Here is a 20,763-nt window from a genome sequence, read left to right as displayed (position 1 = left end):
TGGCTAAGCTCTAGACTCCATCACGGTGTGTCTGTTCTGCAATTCATTTCAGGAAATGATCAGAGGTCACTGTAAATATTCCAAAGTGAGGCACGAGGCATCTAGAGGCGCCCTGTACTCCGTACCCGGGATTACACAGCCTGTCAGCAGCCCCTGGAGAAGATCGAATTAACCGCATCACCTCCTGAGGCGCAGCCAGCCTTAAGCCCTAGAGGGCTGCAGCCTAGCAGTGCATGTCACCTGTAGTCCAGAGTATGACGCGACGCCCGGTCCTCTATGGCTGCCCTGTGCTCCGTATATGGCTTCGAGTCACACCTCTTGTTATTTATTCCTTCCAAGGTTAATACCGGCCCCAGTCAGCCTGTGAGTTCCCTGCGGCAAGTCTAACTCTGGCTTCGCCCTTCATTCGCTATGTGATGACCGTTGCAGCTATTGGAACAAATCAGATCGGAGCATGGTAAGGTCCAGTGTTTGATGTGTGTTGGGGATAAACCGCGCTCCACATTACGGCGTAAACCGCTCTGCTAGACTTCTCTTGTGTTTTCCGTATCCAATTATGCTTGTGCTTTGAGTGCTTGCGTGTAGTTGTAGGTGTGCGTTACGATGGTACAGTGGCGGGCCGTCGGTGAGGGGATCTAAGTTGGTGAGCGCCCTACACGCCTTATATTATTAAAGAGGGGTAGTTGGCTGAAATGAATGAGAGTGCATATGTTGCTTGAACGATCATATTTCGTATGTAGCCTTTACTATAAGTAGATGGGCTTGTATACAAAACCATCCCCAAAGTGTGGAGCCCCTCATACAGTGGGTACTCTAGAGTGCTAGATCAACCTATACTTGCAATATAAACTTTTCAAAGAAGTCACTGTTCAACACCAAAGCATGATAGTGCAGATAGCCAAAATTTCTCTTTCATTCACAAAACTTAGCCTAACAGAATGTAAAATGAAAGGACATCGAAAATGATGCCTGAGGCACCAATGTCACCTGCTTTGTCATACCCTTGCCCTATCAGACTTTTTGAGTTTGGCAGCGCCGAGGCTCAACCTCCGCCTTGTCCAAGTAGGGAAGAGTTACAGACTTCACTCTTAGAACCTCTCTCTACTTTCTTTTGATCTCCTCTTTCTGTCTTCTACATTCTCTCTCTGCTGCCCAGTTGCAGCATTATTTCAAAATGGCCATGAATCAAATCAAAGGCCACAATATCTACGTCGGCGGGTTAGTCTCATTTTGTTATTTAGATACTACAGCAACAGATATATCCAAAAGCGGGGCTGGCGATCGATGCTGCCAGCACTGTGTTTGACAGTTTTTTTTTACACTTCTAACCCACCGAATATAGTATATTCTGCCTGAAAAACAAAGCAGCAATGAATCGAGCAGATATCTCCCACGTGCTATCAGTGCTACGGCTGAACCCATCAGAGGAGACTTTTGAGGGCTATGAGCATCACTCTATAGGAGTCGATGATACTGATGACGATAATCTATTGGAACATTTCCCTGCGGCCATCAAGTTCATCCAAGCCGGTCTAGACACCGGTGGCGGCGTACTTGTACACTGGTGAGTCAAAACAAGCCGAATTATTCTTTTATTGGTCTCTCTCCTTTCCCTCAGCTCTCCAGCTGTTCCTCTATCGTCTGGTGGATGTCAGCTATACATGTGGCTCCATGCCTCCTACGTCATCTCGTGTATATCAATTGCGATCTACACGTGGCTGAAGTATCCTGCAAATCCCAAGATGCATGCTGGACCCCTTTCTGGGCATTTTCGAGCCGGATCAGACTTGCTCGATATGGAAAGATGTACAGTGACTGATGTGACGATCCAGTGCGATGGGGAAGTCCCGCTCCGCAACCATTTGCATCGCCTACTTGCTCCACCGCCAGCCCCGGGCGCTCACACCGCAGTCTGCCCTTGCGCTGGTCCGCGAAACCCGGCCCCTCTGTGAACCTAATGATGGCTTTATGGAGCAGCTCGAGTTGTACCATGAAATGGGCTGTCCAGATAATGTCACCGAGCATCCATTGTACCAGCGCTGGCTATATCGCCGCGACGTCGAGGAAAGCGTGGCGTGTGGTCGAGCCCCAGAGCTAAAGTCGGTGCGATTCGAAGATGAACAACCCATGCGATCCCAAGAAAGCACCGGTCAAACAGTTGAGATCAAATGCCGGAAATGCAGGTTAGTTCCCACCCCTGATCTAGATTTACTATTACAGTGAAACACGGACCAAATCCGCTAACCCTATATCCACAGACGCAAATTGGCAACAACCCCATTCATCATTCCGCATGAACAAGAAAAGCAAAACAGCGCCAAGATCAACCCGTCCGCCGACTGCGCCCATGTCTTCCTTCACCCCCTGACATGGATGCGCCCGAGTCTCTTCCCATCCGAGGATGCATCCGAGCCTGCCGCCGGTGCAACACATGGAGCTCATCCCGATGATGCTCCCCTCTCCGGTCGCTTGACTTGTCCTAATTCTGGTTGCGGGGCTAATATCGGCAAATTCGCATGGCAGGGCATGCAATGCAGCTGTAACCACTGGGTTGTGCCTGCTATCGGTCTTGCCAAGGCGAGAGTTGACATCGCAAATCAAGTCAACGTTGCCCAGGGCCCAAGAGCTAACCCCGCTATCCGTCTTCCTCCGAGCATGCGGACTCCAGAATCTAATGATAACGGGCGTGGTAATCTATGAGAGGACAGGTGACGAACATCATATGCATAAATAGATTTACGACTCATGAAAGCGTAACACCCAACTTCTGTTCTACACTTCGTCCTTTGTTGCATGGTTTTTGTTTCTGGTCATCATGTGCCGGAAACCCTTCACCGGTCTTGTCATTTATTAATGTGGTATATTCCAAGGTGGGCGTGATAGTCCACGAAGCTCACAGTTTGGGCATCCAGGTTGCCAACAAGGCAACCAAGCATTTCACAGCCTCCCACGCGTCCCGCTGAGAATGGCAGTTCATGAAAACACGACTGCCTTGCCTAGAATCCCTTTTCAGATACGAACGAACCTAAATATGCAGACAGGCATTCATCTCAAATTGAGGCTCGAAAACACCCGCCTCCAAAAAACCCAGACCAGATACTGTACAGTACTCATACTGACAGATCTCCCCTGTCCCATGATCTACAAAAAGCCACAAACTTAGAAGCACACGTTAGGCAACACACTCGGCGGCTCTGCTGACGTGCCCCTGGTTCCGTGTCTCCTTGATAACGGAGAATTCAAGGCATCAGCCCACCGAAAGTCAAAAACATACACGCGATAAGAAGAAGATACGGTAGAACCATGCCACGCCACCTCCGCCTCCGCCTCCGATCTTCATCGTCCCACAAGGCGAAATAAAGCAAAGCAAAGCAAAACTTGTAAACCCACCTCCAGATATTGGAGTCACACCGCAGTCGGCGATATGAGACACGCAACTAGAGCCTTATTTCGAATCATGCACGTACTCACATGTATACAATGTACATGTAACTTATATACCTATTCTGTACCCTAGGGCTGCCATTAACATGAAACAAGTACAAGTACGTCTCTAACTCGTAGCCTTGCCGGATACTATGTAAAGTATACACGAATAAGATCAAGCCTATAAAGACTTAGTTTAGTCGCGCGCCAAGGCTCCCCAAAAACCCAGATCACAAACGCATTCTCCACAGCATGAAGCGCTGTCAGCAGAGATCAGCGTAACGCCAAAAGAATCAAATTCATTTCCCCTGTCGACTTTCCAAGGTTTTTGAAGAAGGAGGCTGTGCAAAGCGGGTCTGTTCCTCCAGAGCCCGATTGGTTAGAGCAGTGTATTGGGATTACGTGTATGTACTGTGTATGTTTGTTACTGTATTTTTTGACTTTGTTTGTTTTGTTTGTCTGGGTACAGTGTGTGTAGCCCTATATAGATATGACTACTGTATTTCTTTGTTCTACTGTTTGTCTTATTCAATACATCATTTTATCATATATACAGGTATCTTAAGTGTATCCTGTGATTGGCAGTCACTTTTTACCTGGTGGGGGTGGGGCAGTGCACTGCCTTGCAGGGGGGAGCTCCCTGTGGAGTTCCTATCTGGTCTGGTCTGGGCTGGTTGGTGCTAGGCTACGGATACACATCCTTTTTTGCCTTTTATTTGCGTCATTACATAGTTTGGCGTTAAATGGGGTTGGGATCGCTTGTCGATCGCTGGTGTTTTTCTATGCAACTTTGTTTCAGGTTTGTCTGGGATCGGGCTTGGTGAGTTGGTTTGTTGTCGGGCGCTGGTGCTGGTACTGGTTTTGGGTGTGATTGGGTTGATAATGTTTCGAATTGGTTCTTTCTTTTTACTCTACCGTAGAGAGGTCTGATACAATCGTTTTGCCTGGGATTTATATGTGATGCGTTGATTGGTTTGTTGATTGTTGGTTGGTATCTCTTGTCCATGGCTACTGTGTACTACTTCAGCCCTGTGCTTCGTTCACTGCTTGCTTGCCGAGTAGATGTTTACAGGTATAGGCCACAAGCATGAATAGAATAACCTGGATCGACTCAGGGGATTTACTTATTTTAATTGACCATTCAACCTTAAGAAATCGGTGGTAAAGGTGCGTGACACGCAGGTCTAAAAAAGACCATTGACTAACTTACTATAGTGAAATACCTGACTCACATGTTTTTATGCAAGTTGCGCATTTGTGTCTGCCTTGATTCATTATTTCAGTTTCGCGCTACCAAGTAATCTAAAAGCATCTAGTGTACATAGTGCCGTCCTAGTCGGCTTTTAGTCCCTCTAGGGGTGTCCATTGTCTAGACCTGCCAAGTAGCACCCAAACAACAGGTTAGATCCGGTAAGTTACTTTGTTTCGGTGCATTGAAGAGAGACATATGTCATTTTGCGCATGCCATTTACTTAATTATAGATTGTGGCATTGCCAGGCTGCTCAATTTTCATATGAAACCAGCAAAGCAAAACTAACATTAGCTGTCTAGATGAGGGGCTTGGAGTATGATAATCAATATCGGGGATTGTGCATATGATCAAGACTGGAGATCATTAGCCAACCACCAACCAAATAGATATCAACAAAGTGATGAGTAACTAGCTGGCATTCAGGCAACAAAACCGTAAATCCCTCGTGTACTATGTAGTAACTGCGAAGTTAGACTACAGTCAAATCGAAAACCATAGTGTGCTCCTTAGCTAACAAAGCCAAACTCGAAACTCCGTATAGAATCAAGAATAAAACCAAAACTACACAGCCCCTCTTACACAGTAAACCGGAGCAAGCCCAGGTCATGAAACCCTAAGAATAGAACAAAATGAATCATCTTCAAGATCCGACCTCAACTTACCTTGCATGACATGATGTATAATGCATCCCAAGGAAAACGCGCAAGCCTCACATGCATGACAGCCTACACGTTACGCCACTGCAATACAGTACTAGCGGTTCCACAGAAGGAAGCTAGGGAAGAAGTAGCCTACTAGGGCTGACATGGCCTCCAGGAGGGGTTCATGAGCTTCGCCTCAATTACAAGCAGGGTTCGCTTTAGCGCTTATTTACCCCCACTCTGTGAAGGATAAGATATGATGGTCACCTGAAGCCTAGTGGTTTTGTATTGTGGTGTATGTGAGGGAGATCTTTGTTTGCCCGGGCGGGAATCGAGAACAGACTTATGTTGTTAGGCTGCTTGATCTAAATTGGGGGCTTGGTATATACAAATACGCGGGTGAAGTAGAGAGGAATGGATAGGGATAGAGTTTGGGGTTTGGCCTGTGCATCGTGCAGGATCACCAGCTTGGTTTCAGATATTTGTGTTGGGATATTGTACATGTGCCCGAGAAACGGTGCCCCGCGCATGGACTGGGGCCAATACAACCTCACGAGTTTGGGTAACCGCTGTTTGCTAGATGTAGTATGAATCGACGGATATTGTGCCGGAGGTTGGCTTGGAGTCGAGTATTTGTCAAGGTGTGATGGAATGGGAATTTCATGATTTGATAGTTCCCGTCTGGTTGCATCCGTTGGTTTCCGCAACCCTGTCGAGATAAATTGAGGTGAAGGATCGTCAGTATTGGAGTCGTGTAGTCCATGAGTCGTTTGATATAAATCGGCAGCCAGTCAATGTAGACGGTATTGTACCCATGTCTGCTGGAGTAAGAACTTCGTGCGCTAGTTTGATCGAAGAGATGGTTTATCATGTAATAGGCATATCGGCCTTGTCATCTAGTAGCATGATAACATGTAAATAAACAGTAACCCAGAGAATCAAGGATTTCCTGACGGCACAGATGGAAATAATGAAGGGTTCTTCAGTCTTTCCTGATTCCGCTTCGCTATTTCTATGTTTCGTTGCCGGTCGATACGCATCTGATAGAAATTCCTGCATAACAGTTAGAAATCAATCGCCATATCATAGTTAACGGTTGTAAATCTCATACTTATGCAAAGCGAAAACTCGTGGTGAATCATCCGTTTTCTTCTCTATTCCGGTACCTTTCTGAATAGAAGCGATCTTCCAAAGAGTCAGCTAGCACGGTCATACAACATTTGCAGGTACGAACCCTCTCATCCCTTTCCTTTTCGTCATTCGTATTTGAATTTTTGGATTTGTCCTTGTCTTTAGACTCATCTTTACTCTTGGCTTTGTCCTCTTTATCTTCTCTGCTTGACTCCTTTTCGCGCTCTTTCTTTCGTCGTTGCTTCTCCTCATATTCTTTTTTGACCATTTCAATTTCTTTCGCCATTGCTTCTTCTTTGGCGCGTGCTGCTTGGCCTTCTGTGTCGATTATTGGAGAGCAGAAGTGCTTGTCTTGCAGATGTGCGGGGCACACGTAGAAGAAGTCCTGGAGGGTGAATTAGCCACTTGTATGCATGATAATTAGCAGTTTGACTGGGAAAGCAATAATTGAACTTTTCTCTTCACTGAGGATGTCTATTTCGTCGTACCTTGTGGTCTGGCGTGACCATCACGCTGGTTGACGGTTTGTAGCAGATCAGGCACGCTTTTGCCGAGGTATCCGCCACGCGACGCACATGGTAGACGTTGGTCAATGACATGGTTCAAGGATGGATGACTCCTCCGTGCTATTCCAATACTTTTCGAATCCTTGTTGCTGCTCCGGTACGTGTTCGAGGACAAGTGTCGTTGGCTTGTCGAGGCGTTGGATGGGAAATGCCCGTCATGTGACTCATACTTGGAGCAACACCTCTTGTCTATAGAAAAGGGAATTTTACACAAGCTTAAATTGGAATGAAATGAAGGCGATCTTATTAATGGAAGCAAAAGGCATTGATTCACTTAGCTGAATTGTATCCCAGCCCACACCCACGCCCATCTTGACAGAACGCCAAACCATGCATCTGTCCACTAAGACCAAATCGGACAATACTACCGAGAACAATACATGAGGTTTTGTATGAGGAATCATGAAATATAGTGAGGATTAGAAAAGAAATTGAACAAAAACGACGAGCATTGATCATAATGAATCCTCCGCGTCAATGGCAGCTGCCTCCTTTGCCAGCCTCAAATCCTTGCCCACGACACCAATATCCCGCAAGTAAGGCTTGAAGGCTGCCAATAGGTCCTTGAGACTACCCCGGAGTGTGTCAAGCACGAGCTCCACCTCAGGGACCTGGCGAGCTTTAGCCTGCGCTGTAGGCTCGCTAGAGGAGGGGAAGTCGACATCTGTCCAGTGAGCATCCAAACCACCCTGGTGGATAAATGCGTCCAGAGTAAGAATGGTGTCAGTAAGAAGACGCACTGTAGGGGGTATGTCGGCCTGGACTTTGCCATACGGGTCTTCAGCCAAACTGGCAGTCAGGAGCCTAGTCAACGACTCCACCGCATCAACAATAGGAGACAAGGAAGACACCGGGGCACCGAGAACAATCGAGGATAGACGTTTGGCGTAGGTCTGTTGGAATGGTCTACCAATAGGCGAACGAAGGAATTGTGCAAGTAACTGGTTGATGTCCTCGGGTTTGTGGGTAGTAGAGGGACCGCCGGTCAAAAGCTTTATCTTCTCAGAAGAACCGAGCAGTCTCTGTTTCCGCTCGGGGCTCAACACGGCCGAGGATGCTTGGCTAAAAGCATCACGCATTCGAGCACGTGCAGTTGGAGTCCAGTCTTCGGATTGACCAAAAGACTTCGCAGTTGAACTGAACGCATCGCCGAATTTGTCCTGTCGGGAAGTAGCCTTTGGGACAGCAGAAAAGACGTTCTGGTCTTTTAGGGGCTCGGTGAGACGCGGGAGAGTTTGAAGAACAGGATCCGATGGCTTGGCTTGCGGTGATGCTCGGGCAACGGGAGCGGGCTTCGTAATTTGCTCGATTCGGACGGTAACACCCTTGATGACATCAGTGAGACTAACCAGAACCTGACTCCAAGTCGAGCCCTTCTCGCGATCAAGTTCACTGAAAATAGTCTTGCGCCGCTCGGGGTTGCGCTGGCTGATCAACCCGAGCTCCCAGAGTGCGAAAGTCCTCACAATCTCCTTCTTTGCGTTGAGACCGTTGAGAAGGCTGCCATTGGGATCTTTGGCGTCTGTCGTGAGTGGCTGGCCCCGCTTCAGAGGCTCCTTGCCGATGAACACCGAGAAAGAGAGGTTGGTGGTTTCCCAGAGAATAACAAGCAGCGCTCCCGTGTACACTGTCCGGAGGAACGTGGTGATGGGATCTGGAGGAAAGAAGCCCCTGACATCGGCTGCAGACCTTGGGAAGTCCGCATAAGTCCGGGCGAAGGCGAAAAACCAGCTCCACACAGTCTGGCGGAAAAAGACGAGGTACACAGGAACAGTAGCACCTGCGACGAACGTACTCCTGATACCCCCATCTTGCAATGTTTGCATCCAAGTTCTCTGGAGATACTTCGACGTTTGTTGTACCGGGTGAATGCGCTGGTCGTCTGTTCTGGAACTTCGGTCCGCGATGGGCAAAGGGACACGGTCGTAGTCGGAGTACAGGTGCCACGCTGCCTGTACACATGCGAGGGTGAAGTGGTAGAAATGAAGGTAAATTGGTCTTTCGTTCATAGTCACTCGCTCGGGTACCCTGAATTTCATTAGTCCAATGTTTGTATAATCCGGAGACGATTAACATACCTCCCCCGTTTCACGAGCTGGAGATCATTACCCGCCGAAGACGACCAGATATAAATCTGGGTGAACCACCAGGCCGAGAAGATGTACCAGCCAAATGTTTGCGCGATTTGAAAGAAAGTGAATTGCTTAAAAATGCCAAATGACGAGGCAGACGTTCTCGAACCGAGGTGCATTTGACTGACGCGAAGGACGAAGACGGTGAGGCAGGAAAGGAAGAGCATGGCGGTTCGAATACCGCAAGTGCCAATGGGAAACCATAGCCAAAGCCCTGTTTCAGTCATAATTGTTAGCAATGTACGCTCTCGGGGCAACGAACCAAGCGTCGAAGCTCGACTCCATAAGATTGAAAAATACTTACAGGATGATTTATTCCCAATGAGAATCGCAACAAGATAGCAGACTAGTAGTGAAAGTGCAGACGCATGGACAAATCTTCGGTGCAAGGCCGAGGTCAAGATTCGCCTGTACGGCCGAGTTCGAACAGCGGCCATGATGCAAGCTTAGGGTGGGATGCGCTCGTGAAAGAGAATGTGAGAAAGATTAGAGCATGGTCAGAGCGACGATCCTAGGGAAAAGCCTTGGAGCTGCAGGGTGGAATTGGCAAGCCGGCGACAATGTTGACGGAGAGTCACAGCTGACAGCGGGTTGGGTTGAGCTGGTCGGAATCAGTTAACGGCCAAGTCAATGATGGAATATTTTGAGGCATCAAAACACACCAGCCACAATAGTCATGTGATATGTGGCACAGCGAACATTAAGCCACAGCGTACTAGCCTCATTTAGACTAGTGGTTACTGTACGTCATGTGAGGGCGGTCTGCCGGCGAAGGCAGCAGGGACCTGCAGATAGCTGCTTTCTTATCCAGTCTCTTTCTACCTTCATTTTTGACACTCATTACTTTAACGTATCGCTGTCATGTCTTTTGATCGCCTCAACTCGCTGGAGGCACAGCCTACCACTATGCGCAGGGATGAAGACCCGCAATACCGCGACGATCCGGGCTTCGATCATCTGGCCGAGACGCTCTCTGATCAGTTGTTTACATTGACTTCCAACATTTCTCGCCTGTCTAACCAGATCGCCCTTCTTGGAACTAAGCGAGACACCGAACGTGTGCGCGAGCGAGTTCATAATCTCTTGGAGGAGACCCGTGCGGGGTTCAAGGATGTAGGAGAAGGGATCAAGAAGGTCCAGACCTGGGAAGATGTGAATGTATGGCTCAACTTATTCCCCTGCTTTTTGGAACGCCTGACACTGACTTTGACTCTACCAGCCCTCCCAGAAGTGGACACAACAGAAGCTATCGTCTGAATTTAAGGCCACCTTGGATGAATTCCAAACAGTACAACGCCGGGCGCTTGAGAAACAGCGTGCTTCGGCAGCTGCTGCCCGTACGGCAGTCGAAGATGGCGAACAACCATTAATCGACACCGATGTGCAATTACAAGAGCAGCAATTGGAGGAACAACATCGTATGGCCAACCAGGGCGAGGTGGACTTCCAGGAGTCCCTTATTATCGAGCGTGAGACAGAGATCCGTAACATTGAACAGAGTGTGGGAGAACTGAACGAGCTGTTCCGAGATGTTGCCCACATCGTCACCGAACAAGGCGGTCAGTTGGATATCATCAGTGAAAATGTCCAGAACGTCACTCAAGACACCCGGGGTGCCAACGTCGAGCTGCGCAGTGCCAGCAGATATCAGAAGAATGCACGCAACAGGGCATGCTGTCTGTTCGTGATTCTTGCTGTCATCCTTCTTATCATCGTCCTTGCGATCGTCCTTGGATAATTGTGTGCTTACGGTTCTCTTCGTTCTTGCTTTCCGTTCAACCATGCGATCCTTGTCTTTCTACCCTGTCATGTATGCGCACGATATCCCTCTTGCATGATCCTCTTCGACTTTTGTTCTGTTGGTGAAGCAACTCACCCTTCTAGCTTACGAATTGACTTCCACATTCAATGTAAATGGAATGGAGAACATTTAATTCATTGTTGACTTTCAATGCTCTAGCACAATATCGTACAAAAGTCAATGTTGTTATACATGCATAATACACCCAACCGGGTCCCAAATCCTGCCTATGCTCCGTTATCGCCTTTCTATGTGCAGCGGGAGACTATCCCATCTCTCCAGTGGCATGTTCATAGGCCAGTGAAGCGGTTGAACCTCAGCCTCCAACCCTCATAAGTGTTCAACTTGGGCCGAACATCGAGGAAGAAACTGAGCTTCCCGGGACCGGCATTGGCTGCCAGACCCGAGTTTCCATTGTTTCCTACTGGCTTGCCCTGGTAGAAATCGATAACGTACTCGATCTTCTCGCCTCCGCACCGTTCAACAACCCAGTCATGTCGATCAAATGGATGTTGGTAGCCAAGCCATCCATTGATCCGCGCACGCGGACTCAGATACTGGGGATCGACACCCAGTCCGCGGAAGGAATATAATTTGGGTCCTCCGCACTTCGTGCTCCCGGGGTCTGTTGAGGGGCCCTTTTTCTCCCATTCGAGGATCTGGTTCCATGCGCGTTCATTGACGGCGTTGTGAATTGGAATGATCGAGGCCACGGAGGTCGCAAGTTCCGAGGCGGTTTCGGTAGATCCGGGGGTGTTGCCCTTGCGCATCAAAGCTTCGAAAAATTGTTTCTCAGATGGGTAGATCCAGTTACCGGTAGCCTCGTCACGGCCTGTCTCGGATTCGGCATTGGACGGGCTGCCGTGCGAGGCAGCATATGGAGATGGTGCTCCCTTCTTGGCCTCAGGGCAGGCGCTGTCGGCGCTGAAGTCACCTGCTCGGGGTATCGTGCTCACTTCGCGATCTGTTGATAGTGGTCGTTGCAATTTGGCGCGTTTTTGTCCCTGATCGGCAGGTGCCTCCGAGTCCGAAGGATGCGGTGATTTGCCATTTTGCTGTAGCCAGATCTCACGAGTCTTGTGATCAACTGGACATGTTGCAGGAGGCTCTGCAGCGGGAGTACTTGCCCCGGCTCCCATCGTTGAATAATTGGAGTTATTGAGTGGACGATTTATCGGCGCATCAGCAGGAACTAGAGATAATTTTGCCCTCACCGCCCCAAACAATATTAACGCTGATCCCCCATTTCTCCCCTTTCGTTCATTTGGAATTTCCTCAATTTCTCTTTTTCTGTCAAAAATAACAATGGCATCTTCTAACGAGTCCGTCTACCGGGCTACCACCACCGCTCCGGTCAACATTGCCGTCATCAAGTGAGTAGATCTCGATTGCCCCTCATTCCCATGTCTCTAACAAAAGCATCAAGATACTGGGGCAAGCGTGATACTATTCTTAACCTTCCTACCAACTCCTCTCTCTCGGTCACCCTCTCTCAGCGATCTCTCCGTACCCTGACCACCGCATCCTGCTCTGGTAACTTCCCCGCTGAGGACACCCTGAACTTGAACGGCAAGCCGCAGGACATCCAGTCCTCCAAGCGCACCCTCGCTTGTATCTCCAGTCTTCGTGCCCATCGCAAAGCTCTCGAGGATGCGGACTCCTCTCTCCCCGCTCTCTCCAAATTCCCCCTCCGGATTGTCTCCGAGAACAACTTCCCCACTGCCGCCGGACTGGCCAGCTCCGCTGCTGGATTCGCAGCTCTAGTCCGCGCCGTTGCCGACCTTTATCAACTGCCTCAATCCCCTAAGGAACTCAGCCGCATTGCTCGCCAGGGCTCAGGCTCTGCCTGTCGCTCCCTGATGGGCGGCTACGTCGCATGGCGGACCGGCGAGCTTGCTGACGGCAGTGACAGCCTGGCTGAGGAAGTCGCCCCCGCATCTCACTGGCCTGAGATGCGTGCCCTGGTCCTCGTTGTCAGTGCCGAGAAGAAGGATGTCCCTAGCACAGAGGGCATGCAGACTACCGTCGGGACTTCCGCTCTCTTCGCCGAGCGAGCACAAAATGTTGTTCCCCAACGTATGGCCGCCATTGAGACTGCGATCCGTGACCGCAACTTCCCTGACTTTGCCGAGATCACTATGCGTGACTCCAACACCTTCCACGCCACTTGCCTCGACTCGTGGCCCCCTATTTTCTACATGAACGACGTCTCCCGTGCCGCCGTCCGCCTTGTGCACGATATTAACCGTGTTGTTGGCCGCACAGTTGCTGCCTACACCTTCGATGCCGGCCCCAATGCCGTCATCTACTATGAGGATAAGGACTCCGAGCTCGTTGCCGGAACCGTGAAGGCCATTCTCGGCCCCAACACTGAGGGCTGGGACGGTGCTTTCTACGATAGAATTGCGAACGTTACTGCTTCCGGAGTTTCCCTGGACCAGGTTGACTCCCGCGCCGTCGAAGTTCTGAAGGACGGTGTGAGCCGTGTCATTTTGACCGCTGTTGGAGAGGGTCCCGTCAAGGTTGATACCCACCTTGTCAGTGAGACTGGTGAAATCATCAGCTCCTAGACAATGCGGCCGTGACTAGTGGGCCATCTTGGCCATTCTTTTGGAAGGTTTGATTACCTGAAAGATACCCTACCGTTCCTCTACTACTTTGCATGGGAAAAATTCAACTCTGCCATACGAACTTGATGCAGATATTAACTTCACTGTATCTTTTCATGATTTGGGATTATCTAGAACATAATAATAAACTACGAGCGTCAATTTGGCCATATCATATACACTGACTCTCATAGACGCAAGTACAGACACGCAAACTGATAATCCATCACAACTTCTTGGAGCATAGACATTCACTCTGCAAATCCTTCCACCGGTCGAGTATTGCAATCAGCATGAGCCACAATCATCACAGCGCCGGAACCCATATCCAAGGAAATCACAAGCCTGAATAAATCTAGCCTGCTGACCCCCAGCATAAACACAGCAACCAGCAAAGCCGCATCCGTTTTCACCGTAATAAGCACCAGTATGATCACATGCATAACGAGAGTGTTCAGAAATGCCAGCACAAGAACATTTGATAATTGGTGTCACACCCTGAGCGGTCGAGAGAGCTCTCACACCCAGGAGGATACCAAGAATGCTCCAGAGATAGAGGTTCATCATCTATGTAGGCTTCGTTAGAATCAATCTGCTAGTGTATATCCTTGAAAGTAACTTAACAGCTTAGTGGTACAACTGCGCCTGTCTGTTATTTCTTCTTCGCAGTTCAATAAATGCGGCAAATGGTCCTTTTTTATATATTCTCGGTTTTCAGTTGTTCGTATATCCTTTGTAGTTGACTTGGCTACTGGATACACTGCAGACATATGTAACGTCTTCGTGTCATTGTGGGAAAGAATCGTGTCTGTTGCACCACTTCCTTAAAATAGCTGCGCTATACTGCTTGTTTTAGCTAGGATATACCCCGTAATTCGGAATGAATAGACATGACCTTGCTACCATGTACTTCGTCATGGATTCTTCGTGTGAGATAGACCTGATGCTCCTTGAGGACATTCTCTCTGCAAGTTTGAGTTACTGACAGGACGCAGCACTGTATATTCCAAATCTTGGGCGTGTATATTGTGAGAAACTGATTTACTGCTCGATGTCGCAACATGTATTCGACATATGGCCGGGATTTGATTATCATAAGCACAATATCTTCAAGGATAGAACGCAACCAAGAAGGCATGGACATATGAATCCCCCCTCCTCCCTTCTGGCCCATTGTATCTCATGAGTAGCACGCTCAGCCCATAGACATAGTATGAGATAGAATGTACACAGTCAATGATGATAATCAGCCTCTCTTTTCCATTCTAGAAACATTTATTAGGACTAGACATGTTTTATATCCAGTATAGTTCACACAGAAGCAAAGAAAGATCCCTCTATAGACAAAACACGAAAACTCATCATCTCCGACCTACATACTCATTCCCGCTTGTTGATTATAATTCCAGGCCCGCAGTCTTTGTTCCACACTTTGTTTCGGATTCACGCATTATAAAGACTAGTATACGTTGATTCCAGTAGACAGGGAAGATGCCATCTGGTTCATTGCTGGCAGCGTTTCATTATAGTGGTCAACACCCAGTGAGTCATGGTCAAGACTAGGAGGGACATGGGGGATAATATCGAGGACAGGCTGCAACGAAGGATCTTTCATTCCTGTGCTAATCAGATATGACTCGTGACACACAAGGCATGGAAATCCCTTGGACACATATTACCACCTCCTTGAAGGCTATCGGGGATTGGTAGAGCACGTATTTTGATTGATCCCGAGTGACGTTCTGTTTATGTGCCAGGTCGATTGAAATAGAGACGCTACATGGGAACAGGTATCTTTCCTCAAACGGAGCCCTGTGCCCAAGGCTGAATATTCCTCAATCTTGCTTGCACTAAGGTATCCCAGCAGAGAGAAGAATCTCGGTTGTTCCTGGGCGTATCCTCCGAGTTTATATGACGATGTTATACGGCTGAGAATCGAAGCAACTTTTTATTTTGGGATGGAAATATGTTAATGCTATGAGCTATCCTCACTGACTGCTTCAGGCCAGCAAAGAAGACTTCTTCATTTCCTTGACGATAGGGATCTCCTTCACGCGAGCGGAACCACCACCCTGAACAATAGCAATGCTTTCCGCCAAGACCCCGGAGCCTCTACCACCATAAATAGGCGGGATATGAGGCTCATCGGGATTCTCCTCATCATCCTCGTCCTCATTCCTCTTCTTCTCGACGACAGGGACCTCAAAGACCTCGTCTCGGCACTCTGCACACATAGTCGAGACTTCCAGCAGCGCCTTCTCAACTGCAGCAGCGCGCTCGCGCATTCCGCGACGCAAAAGCGCATCGACAAGGGTTTCGGTCTCTGCCACGCTCGAGTTGACCCGTTCCATAAGTCGTCGGATACTGTTGACCAGGTACTCCTCCTCGTAAACGGTGCCCTTCTTACCACGGGCTCGCTTGCGCTCTTCACGTCTGCGGGTTTTCGAGGTGTATCGGGTCATACCAGTCTTGCCAGTCTTCCCAGTGTTGCCAGTGTATCGAGTGAACATGGAGCGGCCAGCCAGCGTCGATGCATCTGTTGGGGCCAGGGACACGTTGTCAGGAATGTCGACGCCTGCGTCGCCTCCTGCGGGATCACCACCGAAGAAGGCGAGCGGGTCGGCAGCACGCAGCTGGCGGAGTTCGCGGAGGCGCGGGACTTGGGCATTGAGCTGGGATCTGCAGTCGGCTAGCAGGTCGGTCATATTGCCCATTGCTTCGGCCAGACCGGAATCGACAATCTCGGCGACTAGGTTCTGTTTGCCGTTCAGTGTGAGTAAACGAGCGGCATCGGCGAACTTTGAGCCCCGGCAGAGGAGCCGTGCGGCTGTGACAAAGTCGCGCAGGTGCTCGGCATAGATTGTGGCTGCTGAGACGTAGTCTTTGTTCTCATCGATCAGGGTTGTAGCCAGGTTGTTGATGTGGGCGGTCAGGTCTTCCTCGGAAAGAGATGCCATCATGGCACAGTACAATGACTCGCGCCACTTGTGGGCCAGGTTGTAGCACTTGTAGGCACTCTCGTAGAGTCCGAGAGATTCGTACGCTGTATTGAGATTAATATCGTGTCTTGTTCTATATACCAGAAGTCACTTACCAATTGCCGCGTCTTTGTATTGGTTCTGATCTTGGAGATGGTCGGCATAGAGCTCGGTGATCTCACGTAGTTGCTCTGCTTGATACTTGTAGAGCTCGAGGGCATCTTTGTACAAGACATGTCTGACGACATATGCGCGAATTTCATCATGGGCGTTCAAAGCGTACAGATGCTTCAGAGCCTTTCCAAAGCGGCTGAGATGGTTGTCGATCTCGAATTGACGCCGAGTCTCTGGGAGCTGCTGCAATTTACGGAGGAAAGGAAGATACTCGCGAGGATCCATCTGTGCCTGCTGAGCAACCAAGAGAGTAAGCTCAAGGTCGTATATTCCCAGGGCGTGAGAATAAAGTCGGTGTGCGTCTGTTAAGAAACACATGTGCTCAATGGCATCTTCAGCCTGCTCGGGGTTTCGTGTTCTCAGGCCTGCAGCAAGTCCTAGACCAGCCTCTAGGTCGGGTGGGGATTTGCAAACATGGGCTGTAATGACATTCTGCAAGTTGGTATCGACGCGCGCTTGGAGAGTCGCTAGGAACGCGTCACAGATTTGGTTGATTTTGCTTTCCTTTCTGGCCGACTTTGGCAATGAAGGAGCTGGTGGAGCATCCGGTTGAGCGACAGCCGCAGACTCATTCTTGGAAATCTTCAGCGTGTCTTTATAGAGTGTCTGTGAAACATCCTCTTCCCTGCGTAAAAGTTAGCAAAAAGGGTTCAGTTCAAACCAATGTGGGTGTCCACATACTGCAAGCGTGACAAGAAGTCATCGATATAATCGACCTTCTTGACTTGATCAATGAATAGTGGGATGTTTGCCAAAAACTGCGCAGGGGCGTAATCGTGAAGGATGTTTAGATCGACCATCTGGCTTCTGCATGCCATAAATGCAGAGCGGTACTTCTTCTGGTCAATAAACGTACGGATTCCGGCCAGCACCAAGGCACGGGGGAAAATGGTTTCAATGTTTCCACGGGGAGCTTGGAGCACAACAGCAAAGATTGACGGCATCACGGAAACCAAACGAGAGCCGCGTTCGATACTTCTGCACCGCTCATCGATTTCGGGTGTGTCCTCTGGAATTTCCATATCTTCAAGTCCACGTTAGATTTTACAATGGAAATAGTCAAGACAACCGGATCTTACCTTCCACGTGGTTAAGATGAACAAACTTCAACAGATGCTGAGACGTGGTGAACAACAGATGAGACGGTGTCACGAGGAAAGAAGTGCAGTTCCTCGCCAGGACTCGCTTGTTCGCATACAAGCCACCAGTTCTTGACATTGTGATCAAGATGCGCTAGATGAGTTAGCAACCTTTGTCCAAATCCCAAGAAACAAAATCTTACCTCGCTCTCGGAGATGGAGACAGCACGAGCCCAGTGACTATCAACATTGGGACTGTCGCCCCAAGGGACAATATCGGGGTTATTTAATGACATTTCGATGCTCGAGTAGCTAACAGGACGGCCAGGTTGAGACGCATGTGAAAACCATAGAGCTTCATGTCCAATTCCCGCAAAGATCGATGACAGCTGCTCGGAGTCTGCAGCCTCATACACAGCTTCGGTCGTCTGGCGTTCCAATATAGTCCGCTCAATGCGGCTAGCATTTGGTCCACTACTTCGGAGCACAAAGACCTCAGTATCATTTAAAAAGGCAATCTGTCTGGGTCGACTGGAAGGATCATCCGGTAGAGGATAGCTCGACTCAAGAATCGGAACAGGAACGGGCCGACTTTTCAGGGACCAATTGTAGATTGCAAAACTGTTGTGCATTAGGACAGCAATGCGAGTGCCTGACTTGCTGAATGCAACATCAATGGCGTTAGAATCCAAAGCTAGTTCATTATGCGCCATTGGGGGTGGAACACCAGCCAACCGCAATGGGGTCAGTTTGAGATTTTGCCCATCAAGGACGGCAACAGCGCCCACATCATCCGGAATAGAGGTAGATCCGTGGCAGATATCAAACACATAGTCCGCATCAAGGATACAGTCTGAGGAACCAGCAACGAATCGAAGTGCCTTCTCTTGGTGCCATTCGAGAGAGAATGGAAGCGAGCAGGAGGGATCAACAACTATCGGGATCTCTTGCTTCAAATACCAATGGTAATTCCCGGTTGTCCAAAATTGGATGCGATCTTGGAACTTGACAGCAAGAACAGTCGAATCGACGTTCCATGCAAGATGGATACGAGAAGTCCATGGCTTTGTCTCGGTATCGGATATACGGAGAGAAAACTCGCCGTGGCGCAGTCCATTTCTTTCGAAAAACACCACATCTATACGGTCATCAAGTCGTTGGATTCCAGCAATAAGGCTACCGGACGGCCGCCAGCTGAGAGCGCCCTCGAGTCCATCAACCGGCTCGCTCACACTGTCCAGAGTACCCTCTCTTGAGTACACTCTGATGGCGCGGCGAGTACCAGCCTCGATGCTATTCACGGCGACATATGCTCCATCCCCTCGCCAGGTTATCGTAGTGCAACCATCGTCGTGGCTGCTCAGGATTCCCTGGTCGATCTTCTCGGGCACAGTCGGGTCTCGAAGAGCCTTAGCTCTCTTTCCTTGGAACTGAGTCTCTTTCTTACCCCATCCTACTGACACATGCTGCGAAGCGTGCATGTCACTGGAGGTAAATGTAATATCGGCCACATTCTCAAACTCTCTGGTCATATAGAGAAAAGTATGGGCTCTGGTGGTGAGAGCTAGAAGCTCTTCATCCGGAGACCATGCAGCAGCTGTGATGCCCACGTCGACTGAACCGACGATTTCGATCTTATCTTCACCAGGAAGAGGTTCTTCACGGACAACCACGATATCGCCTCCCTCCAGCACCAGACAAGCAGTCAGAGTATCCGCAAAGTAATGCAAAGAGAGTACACGGTCACACGTCAGGTCTGGCAGAGGGCATGGGGCATCCCAAGACGCAATGCATTCGAATGCCTCCGGGCTGAGAGGGTCTGTTGAGGTGATCTCGGGGCGCTTTCGCCTCACTTCAATGATTGCATTGTTCTCAGCGGGGCCAAAGGTGCACACCACTGAGTCAGATGAAGTATCCCATGCAGTTGCTGTGAGAGGAAGCTCGCCCTCAAGCTGCGTCTCGGCGAGACGGACGTTTCTCAAGTTGCGCATTTTCCAGGTACGGGTAACTTTTTCTATGCTTCTTTTGTTACCCCGCCATGAAGCAACCAGGGCGGTAAACGTATGGAATTTCGCGTAATGGCGAGCGAAGGCGGGTTTAAGCGACTAGCGACGCTCTCTCTCTCTCTTGAAAAGAAGCGTGGAGAGTGGGTGTGTCGAGAACTGATATCAAACTCGTGCCGACCCAGAGATTTTTTGATTTTCCACAGCGGCTCAGCCAATGACTTCATCCACATTTCAACGTCTTTAGAGCTACGAGTTCCAGGGTCTACACAGTTACAATGGAGGCATTGAGGCGCAGAAATGTCAATAGTAATCTCTAGCTTTGTACATGATATCCAATTGCTTCTCCAATCCGAGTTTTCGGCCTCCAGACTGTCGCAAGTACAAGGCCAATCTATTTGGTCTTGTAGGTTTGCCAAACTAAAGGGAAGAACTATTAGCGCATGGTCGAAGCAAGATAGTGTCATGGTGAAGTAGAACTCACCAGCAATGGCGAAGGGAGAACCGAATCCGGTAACTAGATGATGCCCGAGTTAGTCATACCTCCGCGCACAAGTCTGGGGTGAACGAACCCATGAAGGCCCAGTATCTCCAGAAGAAGCGCTTGGTCATAGGGTTGAAAGGGATGTTGGTGCGAGGACCCTCGGCGTAGTGGTAGGGGCTACCGAACTGGGTGCGAGTGGTGGAGAAGCCACGACGGGCAGCGAAGGAGGTGGCCATCTTGGCCCGGATAGCGGAGGAGAACATCTGTCGTAAAAAATAGCTGTGAGCTGTTGCAACAAGCCCAATTGCGCCAGGAGGTGCCTACCTTGAGAGATAGAGAGGAGAGAGTGGACGATCGGAAAGGGACGGACGAAACCAAACGAGATCATCCCATTCCGCACCTTGCGATGTTCGAGGTCACGTGACAGACACACTAGCGCCGTTTGGCCAGCCCCACCGCTTTCCTCATCTGGAAACTTTCAATTTT

General features: G+C 49.4%; 8 protein-coding genes across 8 annotated transcripts; 3 read left to right on the top strand and 5 right to left on the bottom strand.

The window, feature by feature from the left end:
• Positions 1-1,087: 1,087 nt before the first annotated feature.
• Positions 1,088-2,700, top strand: dspC (dual specificity phosphatase YVH1; the record flags this gene model as incomplete). The annotated part of the gene is made up of 4 exons (XM_058509452.1): positions 1,088-1,218; positions 1,343-1,564; positions 1,833-2,183; positions 2,259-2,700. Exons 1-4 carry the CDS (start codon positions 1,175-1,177, stop codon positions 2,698-2,700), a joined length of 1,059 nt encoding a protein of 352 aa, XP_058378431.1. The 5' UTR covers positions 1,088-1,174.
• Positions 2,701-6,258: 3,558 nt separating this feature from the next.
• N7446_000684 (AAA-ATPase Vps4-associated 1 family protein) lies at positions 6,259-7,050 on the bottom strand (the record flags this gene model as incomplete). Its single annotated transcript, XM_058509451.1, has 4 exons — positions 6,259-6,373; positions 6,432-6,505; positions 6,555-6,836; positions 6,940-7,050. The coding sequence occupies 4 exons, from the start codon at positions 7,048-7,050 to the stop codon at positions 6,259-6,261; spliced, it is 582 nt and encodes a 193-aa protein (XP_058378430.1).
• Positions 7,051-7,472: 422 nt separating this feature from the next.
• On the bottom strand, positions 7,473-9,586 carry N7446_000683 (nucleoporin NDC1; the record flags this gene model as incomplete). Its single annotated transcript, XM_058509450.1, has 3 exons — positions 7,473-9,045; positions 9,096-9,363; positions 9,454-9,586. The coding sequence occupies 3 exons, from the start codon at positions 9,584-9,586 to the stop codon at positions 7,473-7,475; spliced, it is 1,974 nt and encodes a 657-aa protein (XP_058378429.1).
• Positions 9,587-10,010: 424 nt separating this feature from the next.
• N7446_000682 (SNAP receptor PEP12) lies at positions 10,011-10,887 on the top strand (the record flags this gene model as incomplete). The annotated part of the gene is made up of 2 exons (XM_058509449.1): positions 10,011-10,307; positions 10,369-10,887. 2 exons carry the CDS (start codon positions 10,011-10,013, stop codon positions 10,885-10,887), a joined length of 816 nt encoding a protein of 271 aa, XP_058378428.1.
• Positions 10,888-11,240: 353 nt separating this feature from the next.
• On the bottom strand, positions 11,241-12,089 carry N7446_000681 (cytochrome c1 heme lyase CYT2; the record flags this gene model as incomplete). Its single annotated transcript, XM_058509448.1, has 1 exon — positions 11,241-12,089. The coding sequence occupies one exon, from the start codon at positions 12,087-12,089 to the stop codon at positions 11,241-11,243; it is 849 nt and encodes a 282-aa protein (XP_058378427.1).
• Positions 12,090-12,196: 107 nt separating this feature from the next.
• Positions 12,197-13,737, top strand: mvd1 (diphosphomevalonate decarboxylase MVD1). Its single transcript, XM_058509447.1, has 2 exons — positions 12,197-12,323; positions 12,377-13,737. Exons 1-2 carry the CDS (start codon positions 12,256-12,258, stop codon positions 13,518-13,520), a joined length of 1,212 nt encoding a protein of 403 aa, XP_058378426.1. The 5' UTR covers positions 12,197-12,255; the 3' UTR covers positions 13,521-13,737.
• Positions 13,738-15,501: 1,764 nt separating this feature from the next.
• On the bottom strand, positions 15,502-19,932 carry N7446_000679 (Elongator subunit IKI3). The gene is made up of 5 exons (XM_058509446.1): positions 17,994-19,932; positions 17,791-17,944; positions 17,393-17,735; positions 16,654-17,336; positions 15,502-16,602 (listed from the first exon to the last, which is right to left on the bottom strand). The coding sequence occupies exons 1-5, from the start codon at positions 19,779-19,781 to the stop codon at positions 15,560-15,562; spliced, it is 4,011 nt and encodes a 1,336-aa protein (XP_058378425.1). The 5' UTR covers positions 19,782-19,932; the 3' UTR covers positions 15,502-15,559.
• Positions 19,933-20,080: 148 nt separating this feature from the next.
• On the bottom strand, positions 20,081-20,641 carry N7446_000678 (cytochrome c oxidase VIIc family protein). Its single transcript, XM_058509445.1, has 4 exons — positions 20,602-20,641; positions 20,366-20,540; positions 20,278-20,310; positions 20,081-20,213 (listed from the first exon to the last, which is right to left on the bottom strand). The coding sequence occupies exons 2-4, from the start codon at positions 20,538-20,540 to the stop codon at positions 20,188-20,190; spliced, it is 234 nt and encodes a 77-aa protein (XP_058378424.1). The 5' UTR covers positions 20,602-20,641; the 3' UTR covers positions 20,081-20,187.
• Positions 20,642-20,763: the final 122 nt, after the last annotated feature.

Source organism: Penicillium canescens, assembly GCF_028828765.1.
Source record: "Penicillium canescens strain IBT 15451 chromosome Unknown utg000001l_segment0_segment0, whole genome shotgun sequence".
Lineage (NCBI taxonomy): Eukaryota > Fungi > Ascomycota > Eurotiomycetes > Eurotiales > Aspergillaceae > Penicillium > Penicillium canescens.
Note: the sequence above shows the minus strand (reverse complement) of the source record. Positions and strands in the feature narration are given on the sequence as shown.

Excerpts from the sequence above, each read along its gene's own strand:
- N7446_000678 (XM_058509445.1), bottom strand. The coding sequence starts at position 20,540 with ATGTTCTCCTCCGCTATCCGGGCCAAGATGGCCACCTCCTTCGCTGCC. Across the intron at positions 20,311-20,365 it reads GAGATACTGGGCCTTCATGG|TTACCGGATTCGGTTCTCCC; the intron begins GTTCGTTCACCC and ends GGCATCATCTAG. Across the intron at positions 20,214-20,277 it reads TTCTCCCTTCGCCATTGCTG|TTTGGCAAACCTACAAGACC; the intron begins GTGAGTTCTACT and ends TCTTCCCTTTAG.
- mvd1 (XM_058509447.1), top strand. The coding sequence starts at position 12,256 with ATGGCATCTTCTAACGAGTCCGTCTACCGGGCTACCACCACCGCTCCG. Across the intron at positions 12,324-12,376 it reads GTCAACATTGCCGTCATCAA|ATACTGGGGCAAGCGTGATA; the intron begins GTGAGTAGATCT and ends AAAAGCATCAAG.
- N7446_000679 (XM_058509446.1), bottom strand. The coding sequence starts at position 19,781 with ATGCGCAACTTGAGAAACGTCCGTCTCGCCGAGACGCAGCTTGAGGGC. Across the intron at positions 17,736-17,790 it reads TCATCTTAACCACGTGGAAG|ATATGGAAATTCCAGAGGAC; the intron begins GTAAGATCCGGT and ends GTGGACTTGAAG. Across the intron at positions 17,337-17,392 it reads GACTTCTTGTCACGCTTGCA|GGAAGAGGATGTTTCACAGA; the intron begins GTATGTGGACAC and ends ACTTTTACGCAG.